The 14,604-nt window shown below is 46.0% G+C and overlaps 1 protein-coding gene across 6 annotated transcripts in view; it reads right to left on the bottom strand.

The window, feature by feature from the left end:
* Window positions 1-791: 791 nt before the first annotated feature.
* The window catches only part of ano8b (anoctamin 8b), a 33,727-nt gene continuing 19,914 nt past the window's right edge, over window positions 792-14,604 (bottom strand). For 5 of the 6 annotated variants that reach the window (XM_035415623.1, XM_035415626.1, XM_035415629.1 and 2 more), the window contains exons 4-18: window positions 12,755-12,893; window positions 12,527-12,623; window positions 12,168-12,284; window positions 11,629-11,756; window positions 10,969-11,130; window positions 10,498-10,650; window positions 10,118-10,244; window positions 9,859-9,914; window positions 9,230-9,304; window positions 8,898-9,032; window positions 7,125-7,874; window positions 6,580-6,771; window positions 5,989-6,120; window positions 5,242-5,352; window positions 792-4,978 (exon numbers count right to left, since the gene is read on the bottom strand). In XM_035415623.1, the coding sequence (XP_035271514.1) occupies window positions 4,268-4,978; window positions 5,242-5,352; window positions 5,989-6,120; window positions 6,580-6,771; window positions 7,125-7,874; window positions 8,898-9,032; window positions 9,230-9,304; window positions 9,859-9,914; window positions 10,118-10,244; window positions 10,498-10,650; window positions 10,969-11,130; window positions 11,629-11,756; window positions 12,168-12,284; window positions 12,527-12,623; window positions 12,755-12,893 (3,085 nt within the window). In that variant the 3' untranslated portion in view covers window positions 792-4,267. The remainder of the gene's footprint in view (window positions 4,979-5,241; window positions 5,353-5,988; window positions 6,121-6,579; window positions 6,772-7,124; window positions 7,875-8,897; window positions 9,033-9,229; window positions 9,305-9,858; window positions 9,915-10,117; window positions 10,245-10,497; window positions 10,651-10,968; window positions 11,131-11,628; window positions 11,757-12,167; window positions 12,285-12,526; window positions 12,624-12,754; window positions 12,894-14,604) is intronic. The other variant, XM_035415624.1, reaches the window with a different exon arrangement.

The following is a 14,604-nucleotide window of genomic DNA, read 5'->3' as shown; positions in this document are numbered from 1 at the left end:
TGTATGTGTAGAGCAAATGCATCATGTGTTGTCATAGTTTGAGCTTTGGAGAATCAACCCAGTGCATATACGTCAAAAAGACACGGCCAACTCATTACCGAGACTGGAGATTTTGACATGTATCCCTGAGACGCTTAAGTGGTAATAACTGTGAAAATGGAAAGATGTTGAAGAGAAACTCATTAGACCATGGGTCCTGAACGCTGGTCCTGGACGACGCCTGCTCACTTCTGTTGCTGCTCCTCAGCGCTTCATCAATGAAAAATCATTTGTCACAGTTGCCTCACCTGGTTTCTTAGGTCTGACCTGGGGCCTGTATCACAAAGCAGGATGACTCGAGTAGCTGGATGACTGCGTTGAGTAAAACCTGGAAACCTCCCAAATCTGAGCAAGGACTGAAGTAAAAAGAGCTGTTCTGGGTTTTACTCAGTAAAGTTATCCTGCTGACTCTAATCCTGCTTTGTGATACTGGCCCCAGGTGGCTGCCTTTAAGGTGAAAACAAAAACCTGCAGACGCTGCGGCCCTCCGGGATCAGTGTTGAGAAGTGTGGACCGTTCTCAGGTCGAGCTGGGGGAAGAGCAGCCGAACGGTTCACCACATGGCTGTATCCGAACTGTGTGAAAGTTGCTCAGGTTCTGACACTCACAGAGTAACTCCTTACAAACGTATCTGAATATAAATTAGGTTGGTGTCAGGGGTGTAAATATAAAACACAAACTATAAAACACATTTACATTTGGTCAAAGGCAGTTGCCTTGCATGCTACAAGACATTTGGGAATTGAAACACATTTTATTTTGAACTGTTTTATTATCTATTTGAAGGTCTTACAAAAATATGACAAAATAAATTAAAAGAAATAAATAAATTCATTTTCCAAGTTTTTTTTTTCTATTAAAAACAAAACTTTTTTTGTACAGTGGTATATTGGAAGAGCACATGAAGTCCACTCAGGTGAAGTTTTCATGAAGACTTGCTTTTTTATTAGTAAAGAAATGGGTGGGAACTCTCACATTGCAAATTCCTTCTCATTTTCTACCTCTCCTCATGGTCCAATACCCTTACTTTCCTATTCACTTGTTTCTTCCCCCATATAAAATTAAGCTCATTTACAGCATGTCAGTTAAACATAAACCAAGCATACGTTGTTTGTTTAGAATTTAAGTCTGACTCATGCTACTCTGAGAACTAAAATCTCAAAATTCAAATCTTACTTTTAAATCATTTCACATCCCTTTGACCCTTCAGTGCAAAAACCAACAATGGACCCACCGATAAACTGAACAAAACTGTACCACAAGGGATTTCTTTTTTCAGTAGTTTCGCATAATTCACATCCAAAAAACATCCAAGAGCACAAATAGTCTCTTTTCAAACTCTGAATTAAGCGCACAGTAGTAACGTGTTGCAGAATCCAGACCCAGTGAAGATGAACCTTTTTCATGACCACTGATGCAAGACATTCACTTGCTGGGATAATGCATATCCTCTTTGACTTGGTTTATTGCATTAACATGTTTATGTGTGCCCGCCTCGTACCCCCGTAAGGAAATCCAGTGGGCCTCTGTGTTTGAGTAAAACTGAATATTTTCATAGAGCTCTGTCTCTTTAATTCATTTATGTTTGACTATATAAGAGCAGAAATATTTGAATTAAGAATTAGCCTTGAAGCCCAACACACATTACCATCGAAGATGGGTAAATCCATTGTCATGAATGTTTTATCTTATGCCGCCAAATGTTAGTACAGTAAGTACTATAAGTCATAATTTGAGAGAAGACGGGGTGATAGCATTTTTGGGGTATTAGCCTAACCCTAGCCTAAAAGCAGACATGGATGAGAGTCTTAAGGATACAGCGCGCTAGGGAATAATTATTTAATTAGATTTTATATTTTAGAAAGATGTGTCTGCATCAGCCCAAACTGTTCAGATTGCGAATGAGAGGGAGGTCAGACTACATCTGACTTAAATTGCTGCTTTAAAGAATGCATAGGACAGCATTCTTGACAAGAGTAGTAACGTTGTACTATGGTTCAGTGCTCTTTATTGCAAAGTTCCTTGATAGGGTTAGTGAGGAAACAGGAAATGCACTGCAGACTTATCTGACGACATGCATTATGATGATGGTCTGGGTCCTATCATTAATACTTAGGCCACAAATGAATCCTTGGATTCTTTTCAGCTTGTTCCATGCTTTAAATTACTACATGCCGGACCTGTAAAAACAGCTGCTGTATAGGCCCAACTGCACTAATCCTCTGTATATCTTTCCTCTAACAATGAAGCCGTTGTCAGGGTCACCAGGGTTCTTTTTAAAACTTGTTTCTGGCACAACCTTCTGGTCCAAAAGTGGAATTGCAACACAGATGAATCACGCATTGAGTTTGTTTACTGAGATGGAGAATATTGAGCCGTTTCATCTGTGGGATTCCATATGCCCCATGGGACTCTCTACGGAGGTGGTAGGATGTGTGAAATCTACATTTTAAATAAGACAAGTGGAAAGTGTCACATTTTTTAATATTGACACTAAACACGTAAGTATGGCTCCGGATGTGGTTTAAAAGCCCTGCCAGTGTCCTGGATTTGATGTTGCTTTGGCAAATCATTAATTAAAAAAAAAAAACAAAACAAATAAAACCATGTCCACATAAAAAATAAACAAACTTAACATAATCTAAGACTGGAATACATACAACATTACTCACTATATTAATAAATAAGAACAGCAGCACCAAAATGCACAAACCAAGAATCCAACAGAATGGATTGAATGTCTAAAAAATTTAAGAGACATGTTGCAATAAAAAAAGACATTTCCAGCTTTTGCATATGTTATGAGGCAGGCTGGTATTCTCCCGTCCCCCTGCAGACAACACTATTTCTCCTTGTAGGGCGTCAGGGTTTAGTGCAAACGTTTTTTTTGTTTGTTGTTACTCTATTAATCTGCCGTGAGCCGTGCATGATAATGTTACCTCACCGCTTTCTGGCTTTCTTGCGAACTGAACGTTAAAAGTAATGGCACATATTAAATAAACGACGCAAACTGTCCCAGGCATAGACGGACATCTCTACTCTACCTGTGGCACACAGTAGCCCTTTCCTCTGGCTGACTGGGGTATGAGCCAATACTCCATCCCTGTGTGAAAACTTAAAAACATGTAGGCCTCTCATTACGCTACACCTGTGTCGTTGTGACAGAGATACTCAATGTGCTAGAAAGAGAATCCGCATTCGTAAGTTTAAGACCACCAACACCACCGCACTTCACCACCAGTGAGCCAGCCAAATACACAGCTACTGGCTCAACCATATGTGATGCTCTGTTAGTTCCCTAAGCCTTCCTTGTCAGAAGCTACTCTTCTCTCTCTCTCACACACACACACTCAAACACACTCCCTCTCTCAATTATAAGAAAGACACAGGGTGACAAAGCACAAGTGTGTTCCCGATCTCATCAATTTCAACTGTGCCTCTCATTCCCCACCAAAGCTACAAACCCCCTTTTCTTACATTCTGTTGAAAAACATCATATTCTTTATATATTGCAGGTGGCTGGGAGGAAATACACAAAGCATTTTGATTATTTTGCTTAGAAAATAAAGCTTGTGGTTTCTCAGGAATTCTTAAATGGAAGTGTATGAGGTATGAATTGTCTTGCTTGTGGTACTAATCACATTTGAGACACTGATTGACACTGTTGAGCTTACTCAACTTTCTTCTTATATTAAAAAAGAACAGGCCTAGAAACATTCAGTTATCTATTCAGATTCAACACTATGGTTATTCAGAGATCATTTCTGTGATGATCAAGAAGGATTTTAGTATGATTTTGGAGATGTCACATCTGCGGTTCAGACACCAGATTTCTCTTTCTTTTTTTTTTTAAAACCAGGCTGTGCGTTTCAGTGGAAAAACACTGATATATGCTTACAATTTTGAGACTATAGAATAAATTAAGAGACACTGCACTTCCCTTTTAGGAAAAAAAGGCTTTAAAAGGATAAGAAACGCAGCTCATGCATTCCTATATGTATTGCAGAAAAGGGAGTGTAGACGGGGAGGGGGATTTCTCCGGAAAGCCTGTCGGGTGTTTCAGCACACAGCAGGCTCAACGCGCATCTCAGTTCATCTTTATGACAACCCAAGCCCGGCTGACATTGCTCAGAAAAAAAAAAACAACAGGCTTGGGAATTCTCCTCAGTCACGGCCTTCCTTTGTTTTGAATGTTTTTTTAAATTTTATTGTGGTTGTTTCTGAAGGATTAGATCTTAGGGCCAGAGGGTTCGGAGTCGGCCGAATGTCCGTTCTCCCCACCTTCTCCTCCGGGCGAGGGAATTTCCTCAGGCACACCATTCAGGTCAGACTTGGTGGGCTGCTTATCGGGGGCTTGGGAGGCATCCCCAGCTTTACACTGCTGGGCCCCGTTTATGCAGAGTCCCCCTTCTGACTTACCGAAGTTAAAGAGTTTCCCAGGGTTGAAGGATTTGCTGGGCGACTGGGACCTTTCCAGGTTGGTCATGGTCGCCGTGGCAGCACCGCTAGCGGCGGCAGCAGCAGCAGCGGCTGCCTCCTTCTTGGTCTCTGGAGACTTGAGGAACTTGAAGCTGAGGAATCCTGGGAGTTTGGGTTCGCTGCCAGTGGGGGACTGAGGGGATCGCGCCGTGCCGGAGGAGAACTTGCTCTGCAAGGGGATGATCTGCTTGAGCTTCATCACGTTATTGTTGGCCAGCAGAGAGCTCGGCCTCTTGGGTTTGTCGCCGCCACCGCCTCCGCCGCCCCCGCCGCCGCCGGACCGCGACTTGCCCCCGTGGCTCTTGTCATGGTGGTGGTCCCCCCCTCCAGAGTCGGGCTTGCCCTCGTCCCTCTCCCGCTCCCGCCGGGCCTGGTACTCGGCCTGCCTCTGCCTCTCCTCCTCCTCCCGCTTCCTGCGCTGCTGCTGCTGGAAGTGCTGCTGGGCCTGCCGCTCGTGTCTCTGCGGAGGATGCCGCGACACACGGGCTCAGGCGCACGCCCAGCTCCGCCACATCACCCCGCAACTTCACCCACCCAGCAAGTCGTATTTTTACATAAAACGTAAACTTGCTCCAGCAAGGAAACTCACACACAAATTTTCTGACTAATACTCAGTGCTATGCACAAATACGCTCAACTGTCCAACACATTTTAACAATACAATTTAACAAGCAAGATTGGATATGCTACTGACATATTAAGAGGTCCTTCAGACCGCGTTACCTTGAATGCTTCTCTGCGTTGGTATTCTAGTTTGGCCATTTCATCTGCCACCCAGCCGGGGATATCAGGGATGGCAACATGGATGACATACTTCAGGAGGATGGCAAAATGCTGCAGATAGATACAGACAGACAGATAGACAGAGAGACAGACAGGACAAGGGAAAAACAGAAGGTAACCTAAGACTGGGGCTTTAAATATTTTATCTGGACTGGAAGATTGTGCAGAACATTTGGGGGCAGGGCAGGACAGAGCAGCATGCTGCTTGCATCAGTCTTAATATAGAAAGCTATGCTTGTACTGTACGTGCTGTGCTGTGACATCAGCAAGGCTCCGTCTCAGCTCGCAGCAGTATCCAATTGTAACGTCACGACGAGCTCATGTTACCGATGACATTTACTACAGGTGCACAGCTGGCTGCAGCTCAAATCTCATTACTCATCCGTGGTTTTGTTGGCACAGAAATAAACAGGAATGAAAAGTCCTATACGAGTTACATCTTTCTGCCCTGCAACATAGCCTAGAAGCGAGAAGCTCCGTCAGACTCACAACTGACCTCTGAGGACAAATACATATGGTTTCCCCAAGAGTTTTCTGCTCTCGACCATAAATGTTTCCACAAAATCATTAACCTACATTCTTTGAGTATTTGTTTTCTTAGCTGGACAAACATGGCAGAGCACTGGTGGTGAAGGTCATAGCCAGATGAGAGAAATGGAGACAGTGGGAGTATGGACCAGTGTGTACCTCCAGGATGACGATGGAGATGATGGCCATCTCTGGGCTGAGCCAAGGGAAGAGCCTCTGCAGCTGACCACACTGGCCAATCAGGTAACAGTTCACAATGATGGCAATGAGGCCCATGGCTTCCATTACCGTCTGCAGACAGATTGGAAAAAATAAACAGATTCACTAGCATGACTAGATATGGCAAGTTAGATGCGAGAAAGTTGAAAGGGGACTGCAATTGCCACTGTTGCATGTATTGTTTAGTGAAACACACAGTCCAAAATATTTGTGGACAGGTAATATATATTTTGGGTGTGCGTTTTTGTGAGTCCGCTATGGCAAGAGCCTGCCAGGTCACACAGCAGAGGCCGATACTCTGGGGGTTTTCAAGACCAGGCTTGATATGGCGGTAAATAGGTAGGTAATCGGAGCACTAGGTACAATTATTTAGGAAAATGATGAGCGTTGTTGGACTGAATAGCCTGTTCTTGTCATTGTGTTATGCTATGTTATGTTATGTTATGTTATGTTATGTTATGCTATGCTATGCTATGCTATGCTATGTTATGTTATGTTATGCTATGCTATGCTATGTTATGGCTGCCTTACCTGCCACTGGCCGATGCACTCCACCCTCTGGCCAAAGGGCCTCTGGAGCCCAGTGCAGAGCTTGAAGGCATCGCTGCGAATCTCAATGATGTTGTTGATGAGGGCACACATGGCAGCAAGTGGAAAGGCAGAGGAGAAGAGCACTACATAACCAAACTGGATGAACATCTCCTGGTAGTCCTGGAAGGTGTCCTGCAGGGCACAGCACCAGAAAACAGGACTCTATTGTTTACAAGTGACTCCAAAAATGCATAAGGCTGCATGTATTTACTAGACTACATTAACTGCTCTTCTAACCAATGTTTAGCATGATCTGAGCAGCATGCAGTTAGGTCCAAGTATACAGGTATCAGTTGATCCACTAGCAAAATTTGTAAGGATAAGCACTGCTTATGTTTTTCAGGATGTAAAAGAACAGCTAAGGGTGTAGGGCATAGGGTATACAGTATAGGACATAGGGTGTAGTGCATAGTTCATAGGGAGTAGGACATTTTCTTTTATTATAAAGAAAAGTGATCGGGTGTATTGACGCAGACAGTGGGTACCTCATATGTCTGCATGCAGCTCTCTATCTCGGCCTGGGTGAGGGTGGTGGGCTCGCTCTCCTCCGGGGGTTCAATCCATGACTCCCTCTTGGCCTTGCTGTCCTCCCGCTCCAGGCTCCGCCCCCTCTTCCGGTGCCGGAGGGTGACGGTGCTCTCAGGGCCGGCCGGGAGCGGGGCGGGCAGGGCCTCCCTAGGGGCCTCCTTCACCTCAGGGACTTCGTTGTCATCGTCGTCATCGTCGCACAGCTCAAAGACGGAGGCGGGGTCCATGCCTTTCTCCACCATGGTGGGACTGCCCTCCTCCAGGAAGTTGTCCTCCACCTGGGTCACCACGGCGCCGGGCTTCCGTTCCACCTTCTCGATGAAGCTGACCTTGCGCAGCTTCAGGCCGCAGTCGATCAGGCTCTCCTCCTCGTTCTCCTCCTCGCTGTGCCTCGTGCTGTCCTCCTGTTCCTCCTCTTCCTCAGGAACGCCGCAGCCCCCGTTCAGACACTTCTTCTCCCGGCGCTCGGCCTGGCCGATCCCAGGCCGCGTGCCCCTCAGACCCGGGCCGGGCATGGTTTGGTCGGAGGGGGACAGCTGGGCCTTCCCGGCTGCCAGGCGTCCGTACTTGAGCAGCGCAGACAGGAGGAGGTCCCACACGGCCCGGAGCGTCAGGTCGCCTAACTTGTGCCGCTCGTACAGGTAAGGCTGAATAACCTCCTTCACGTTCTGTAAGAACTGACGAATGATCAGCAGAGTGGCCAGCATCTGTGGAGGAAATATCAGAGCTAATAAAAGGGTTGGAAAGAGCCTCACTCTTCCACTTAGAGCACTGAGCAGACTTAGCTACTGCTCTCACTGACCACTTTTAATTCCCTCGCCTCCTTAATCTTTAGCCAAAATAAATCCAAAATAGGTCAGGCAAGTCATAAAAGATTATGAACACAGATCTGCAAGGCCACTGCAGAATAGTTTGGAACAAAGCAATCATAAGGTGGAGAATTAGGTTTCATAGACTTTCATGCTTTGATGAGACCTGATACAGTTCAGTCCAGTTCAGTTCAGAAGCAATACGTGGCCTTATCCTCTATGTGACCTAAGAAATACCCAGCTAAAAAATACAATAAAAAAGTCAAATACAATAAATCCACTGCAAACACCTGCTGAAATATCAGACCGTTCTCGGCTTCTGAAGCAAGCGAGACACAGGTGCCATAACGCATGCCACCATTCACAGTAAATGCGTGACCTCCTAGTCTTCACTCTTGAAAGTACAACCAAAAACAAACCCATTCACAATCCAGGTTCAACACTGTTCATCTGACTCTGCCGACAGCTCAGAGAACAGTACCAAAGAGCACTTGAATTGCTTAAGATTTTACATACCAGAATTACCACGTTTAAGAAGCCAGGCAATTATCCAAAGTGAATCATTTTAACATTTCAGCATTCACTTCAGTCACTTGATGCATGGAAAATGATTTCAGACAAAGTGAATAATACAGTTTATAAGATCCTCTATGCAAATAAAAGTCCTTCACAACAGGTGAGAGCAGGACTCCTTTAATATATCACTAATAGTTTTAATATATTTTGTTTCTCTGTGCGTGACAGTAGTCATGACAATGGCTTTGGTTTCCGGTATCTGAATGAAAGCCGCAGAGCAGGACAGTGCGAGCAGACAAGACAGGTTGACAGACAGATGGATCAGGCACAGATGACCAGCCACTGGCATGCACGGGGCGGGGCATAAGAGGGCGTGTCCCCCAGGACCCGCCCCAGCAGGCGTACTTTGGACCTGAAGGTGGCCCGGAGGGTCGGAAGGGCTTTCATGAACACGAGCTGGATCTTGAGGAAGAGGAAGGGCAGCACATTCTCCTTGACCTGTCTCAGAATGCCCTGCGCTATTGAGAAGACCAGCAGCAACTTTGGGAGCCAGACACATGGACAGATGGACAGACAGGAGGGAAGAGAGAAGAACACAAGTGAAGGGAAAAGGAACGGCTGAGCCTGGGGGAGAACAAGTGGAGGAAGGGGGGGTGTAACTGCGGAAACCCATGACCACTCAGAGATGCTCCTGACCCCAGCTGGACTGGGCAACGAGCAGGATTCCTGCAGCTCACCTCTTTCAGACGCTCCATGTCTTTGAGGTAGAATCCAATGTAGAAAAGGCTGAGATAAGAATTTACAAACTGAAACTGCAAGAAAGAAGAGAGCATAAAAACACATATGACCTCAAGAGATGTGACAACAATGAACTCTACTTATCAGTTATACATTTTTTTAAACCTCTACTTTCTCCAAATTTGGAAAGCCCAGTTTACAGGCTCAATATTGCAACCTTCTCTATCAATCGGGGAGAGTACAGGCCAGTGTACTCTCTGGTTGGAAACAAGAGATGTCAAGCGACCTCTTCTTTTCTTCACGTATAGCATTTGCCGATAAGACAATGGGTGCTTGGTTGACCATAGGGGGGCGCTGTTGTGCAAGGAGACTTGGGGAGATTTCCCCTCCCTCCTCAGGCGATGATTAGCCAATTATACACCACCCTGTGGGGCTGCTGGCCACGGCCTGGATTACACACCAGACGGTGGGGCCCATTCACACACACAGAACAGCGCCTCACCAGGATAAGCAACCCAGCAGGCCGACGCATAACATTTCTTTTTGTTATCTACTATTATTGATATCCAATGGCCTGTCATACAGCTGTCACCAAGAGCAAGACAAAAACAATCAAAAAAAAACTCACAAGAACCATTTTAATGATGAGATTTTTCTCATAGGCACTCTGGAGTCTGTAGTTTTCTGTAGAGATATGGGAGAGAGAAATGTCACATCAACAGCCACTTGCAGTGAATCATTGCACCTGTCACATGACAGTGAATATGATCTCCGTGCAAACACATTAGTCATGCGGCCTGAGAGCGGGGCAGCAGCTGACGGATCTGTCCCCTGCGCCGCTCCCCTCCTGCACCCAGGGTCACCACCGCAGGTCCCGCCCAGCTCACCCATGTCATTGAGCCAGCAGGCGATCTTCCTGTACACCTCGTCGCATGCGGTCACAGTGATGGCCAGCATTATTTTGGGGATGAACCTGGCTACGCGGGGCAGTTCTTTGATCCCCATCACAAACTCCTGCAAGACAAGGGACCAGCACTGAGGCATTTTACCTGTTCACACAGTGCGAATGGCAGCCGTGTTAAATCGGGACGTTACATTATTTATGCGCTGACAAACTGGAGTGACTCACTGAGGCCCTAGCTGGCAGTCTGGTACACACAGACAGGCATATTAACACACGATTAACAGTCACGGACATTAAGGAAGTCAGGGAAACATGAGGCGGCGGGTGCGCAGAGAGACAGGCCGCCAGACCATCCCCACTGACCTGCAGCTCAAAGCAGATGAGCATAGCCAGGAAGACAAAGCAAAGGCATAAGATACAGATGGGCAGGCTGACCAGCCACCTGAACACCCTCCTCTTCCAGGGGGGGTAGTAGAACTCCTCACAGCCGGTCACTGGGCTGCACCGCTTCACGCCCTATGAGGGGGGAGAGGGAGGGGGAGACAACTGACCCATAGGACTGAACAGAAAACAAATACGCATAACACAGAATGCTTAGACGGGAGTAATACCCTGCACGTCATGTTTCCTGTCATGCACTCGCACGCATTTTACATTGGCAGGGCTCGGCGTTTCTGACCACCATGATGTTTTTCCACCACTTATTGATTCCTATACTCCTCATTATCCGTACGCTCTGTTTATTTTTTATGAGGCCTCGTGAATTCCTCTGAGGTCTTCAAGCACTCGCTCAGCTGCAGCCGCGGCCAGGACGCTAACCCGCGATCCACTCACCCGAAACTGAGGGCGGGGCTCCTCCAGAGATTCGGCAGGGGTGTCCAGGGTCCCCCATTTGTAGGCCAGCTCTGCCCCCCTGCGCTTCCATCTCTCCAGGAAAAGGGTGGCCCACACCACGTTGAAGAGTGCAAACACCACACAGCAGATATCCCGACTAGTCTGCACAGAGGGGTTTCACAGCACGTCAGAGACACAGAAACACACACAACCAAAAACGCACACAACCACAAACGCGCACAACCACAAACGCACACAACCTCAAACAAACACAGCCACAAACATACTCACACAAACGCACACAACCACAAACGCACATGCACACAAATGCATACAACCACAAACACACAACCGCACATGCACACGAACCCTACTGCAGGCATTATTCATGTTAAACACAGAAGGTGACCACATTGAACAATAATATTTCACCTTTGACTTTGGGGAGAAATACAAAACATGCCCCATCTCCATCACACTCTTAATAAGCACTGTATGTCTCCCACACATTCGCTTTCATTCGATATAAGCCATTTAACATCCCTCACAACACATGGGAGCTGTATGTGCATTGTGTGAAATTGCTGTTATACAGAACATTAGAGTGGAGAGAGCGTCCTACATTCTGGGCAGATTCATACGTCACACGCGTGTTCCCACCTGGTCCGATTCTGTGAGCATCCAAAGCACAAACCCGATCACTGCAGGATACAACATGGAGGTGGTGTAGAAACCCAGCCAGGCAAAGTACATCGCTATTTTCACTCCAAAATAGTCGCAAATGTCATCTATCAGAGACAGAGAGAAACAGAACATAATCTGCTTTAAAAACCATTACTAATTACACATTCCATAAAACCTTGCTCAAATTGCTCATTTCTACATGAAACTAAAGAAACTTTTATACCTAACATGTGATGCCTGTAATGTAAATGTGATAAGGGTCGGTTTATACATCCATGGCAATAACTGCTTAGCATAAGTCACATGACCCTTTGTGAGCATTAATGATCCATTCAGCGCTGTAAGAACACAGTGACAATTTACCCCCAATGCTGTCGAAGGAGAGGGAAGGTGCACAAAATGTCCACTGTAGAGAAAACTTTATTCAGCTATGCGTGTGTGATTATAGCAGCTGAAGAAAGACCTTCACACTGTGTGACTCCCTGTAGGAATGGACTGCACTGAGGAACACTGACCGAGAGGCTGTTTCTCACACACGGCCTGGACCCAAGACTTCATCAACTGACTGAGAATTCTCTGCTCGTGGAGGGGGAAGACCTGCTGAATCACACCCCTGGCACTGAGCTCTGGTACTGAGAGAGAGGAAAAACACACATATGTGCACATGCATGCAAATACAACAATACAAAACAACACGGCGCACACCCACCAATGCCAGTCTTCTTCCAGCTGGTAATACAGGATTCAATAAGTCATGGAAAAAGCAGACATTGTGCAGAATCTGTCACTTTTAAAATATCTAGTGGCTGAGCACTCATTCTACCTTTTTAAACAGTAAAACAGACTGAAGAGGACAAGGCAAAGAGCTCCTTACTGATTGGTTGTCCCTCTAAGAATTGTATATTGTGAAGGGCCTCCCCTTGTTTGGCTCGCAGATTGTCCAACCAATACTTAATGATACTCTGACGCTCCTGCAAACAAGAAGAAAAAAAATCAGCACCACTGACAAATCAGCTACAGCCATGGTAGATGGGACATATCAGAGGATATCAGTGAGCTGTAGGGGATGGGCATGGTGATGGGGTGTAGCGCTCTCACTGACCTGTGAGGTGAAGAAGCACAGCTCGCTCTCGATGTTCTCGTAGATGTAGTCCTCCTCGCAGGAAAAGCTGCGTGTGCCTCCGCCGAACTCCGGCTTCACTGCTTTGCGTAGACCCATCTCCTCCGCACCGCGCAGTAAACTGACAGACCGGGAGACAAACAACATTTTTAGCATGTTACACATTTGAACCAGATACAAAAATGATGAGAGAATTCAGAAACGCATCACTGAACGCCCTGTGAAAATCAGATTGTGTTAGAGGTGAAGGAGAGCATTATGGGCCGGATTAGCGAATCAAATCAAATCAAAAGCTATTTCTATATTGCATTTGGCAGAACATTTTTACACTATGCTTCACAGCATGGCCTAAACGTCAGAAAAAGGTAAGCCTAGGGCTACAGTCACAATGAAAAACTCTCCTACAGGAAGGCATACAGGAAGAAACCTTAAGAGGAACAAGATTCAATAAGGGAGCCCAACCTCCTTTGGCCAGCTCAGGGTATAGGTTCATATTGACCAAGCAGGCCATTATATTCTGACAAACAAAGGAACTAGTTGTAAGGATGGGGAGACTCATGAAGACAGTGTTATTACAAAAGGGACCATGCTGCTTGGAGCAATTAAGCTTCAATTAACGGTCTGTTTTTACAGTAGAACTTCCCTGCTCACGCCTCCCTCGAGATCTGGGGTGTTTTGTAGCTCTGAGGCCAGCGCCTCCCTTCCCTCCCCTCCCCTCCCTACCCCTCCTGTCACTTCCCAGGAAGGGCGCACATCCGCAGGCAAACAAAAAAAATAAAGAAAAGCTGCTCGCCTCATGCCACGCAACAATTCGCCATCTGCTGCGAAAGAGGACCGTGTACTCCCTCCCCGGGGGGCTGCATATGTGCAGCTGCGCAATGGGCCAATCACGCGGCGTGACCGCTGCTGTCTGCGTGATGTCATGCGCTCGCCTCTCGCAGCCAACACACGCAGCGAGCTTCTGAGCACGGCCACTTTTTCAAATGGGCTCCCCTGACAGATGTCTGGCCTCTGTGCAATGCTGACTCAGAGTCAAGGGCGGGCCCTTCAGCCACACGACGATAACAATGGGAGAGTATCTGTAAAGCACAGAGTAATGAGCCTGTAAACCCTAAAGGCTAAAGTCTAGTGCATTACCCAAAACAAAAACAATAAGACCCAAAAGCCTCAAAAGATGCACTAATTAATGCAATGCAGCAAATTCCTTTTTTTCTGGCAGTGGACTGGTTATATTTTCTAATGCAGAATAAACATATTAAATGATTTGCACAGAAAGTAGTACTTGGTGCAGTGTCTTCCTTAGCAAGTGGAGAAACCTAACACTAAATTAAACTTATTTATCATTCAGCACTTATGAAAAATGCATCCTTTTGATCATAAAGATTAACAAGCTTTGGTGTTCCATTGTCATGATAATTAACTTGTAAGAAATGATCAGCGGGACCTGATGTACAGCGATATAATATTACATTAATTTAGATAATATATCAGTATCTACAATATGAGTAATGAAGCAGCAAAAATACCCCACCAAGATCCTTGTGTTTGAAAATTAGAACAATCATTTCAGATGTGAGTGGCCACCTGCAGCAGGGTAAGAGAGAAAAAATTGTTTTGTCAGATGCTTTATGGCCAATTTGGCGAGAGTCGGTGAGGTCAGATGAAATGTCTGATGCTCACTAGGAATCTCTCTCCATTCTAGAGGCCTCTGCATAGGGAACTTGTCCAGATTACACTAGCTATTCAGGTATGGCTGTCTAGACCTGTTGGGGTCATAAAATTGCGATTAAATACTTCATGCACCCCGTGCACTAATGAATTAATCCAGAGGA

This window comes from Anguilla anguilla, chromosome 4 (genome assembly GCF_013347855.1).
Source record: "Anguilla anguilla isolate fAngAng1 chromosome 4, fAngAng1.pri, whole genome shotgun sequence".
NCBI classification, from domain to species: domain Eukaryota; kingdom Metazoa; phylum Chordata; class Actinopteri; order Anguilliformes; family Anguillidae; genus Anguilla; species Anguilla anguilla.
The sequence above is the reverse complement of the archived record's forward strand: the minus strand, read 5'-3'. Positions and strand labels throughout refer to the sequence as shown.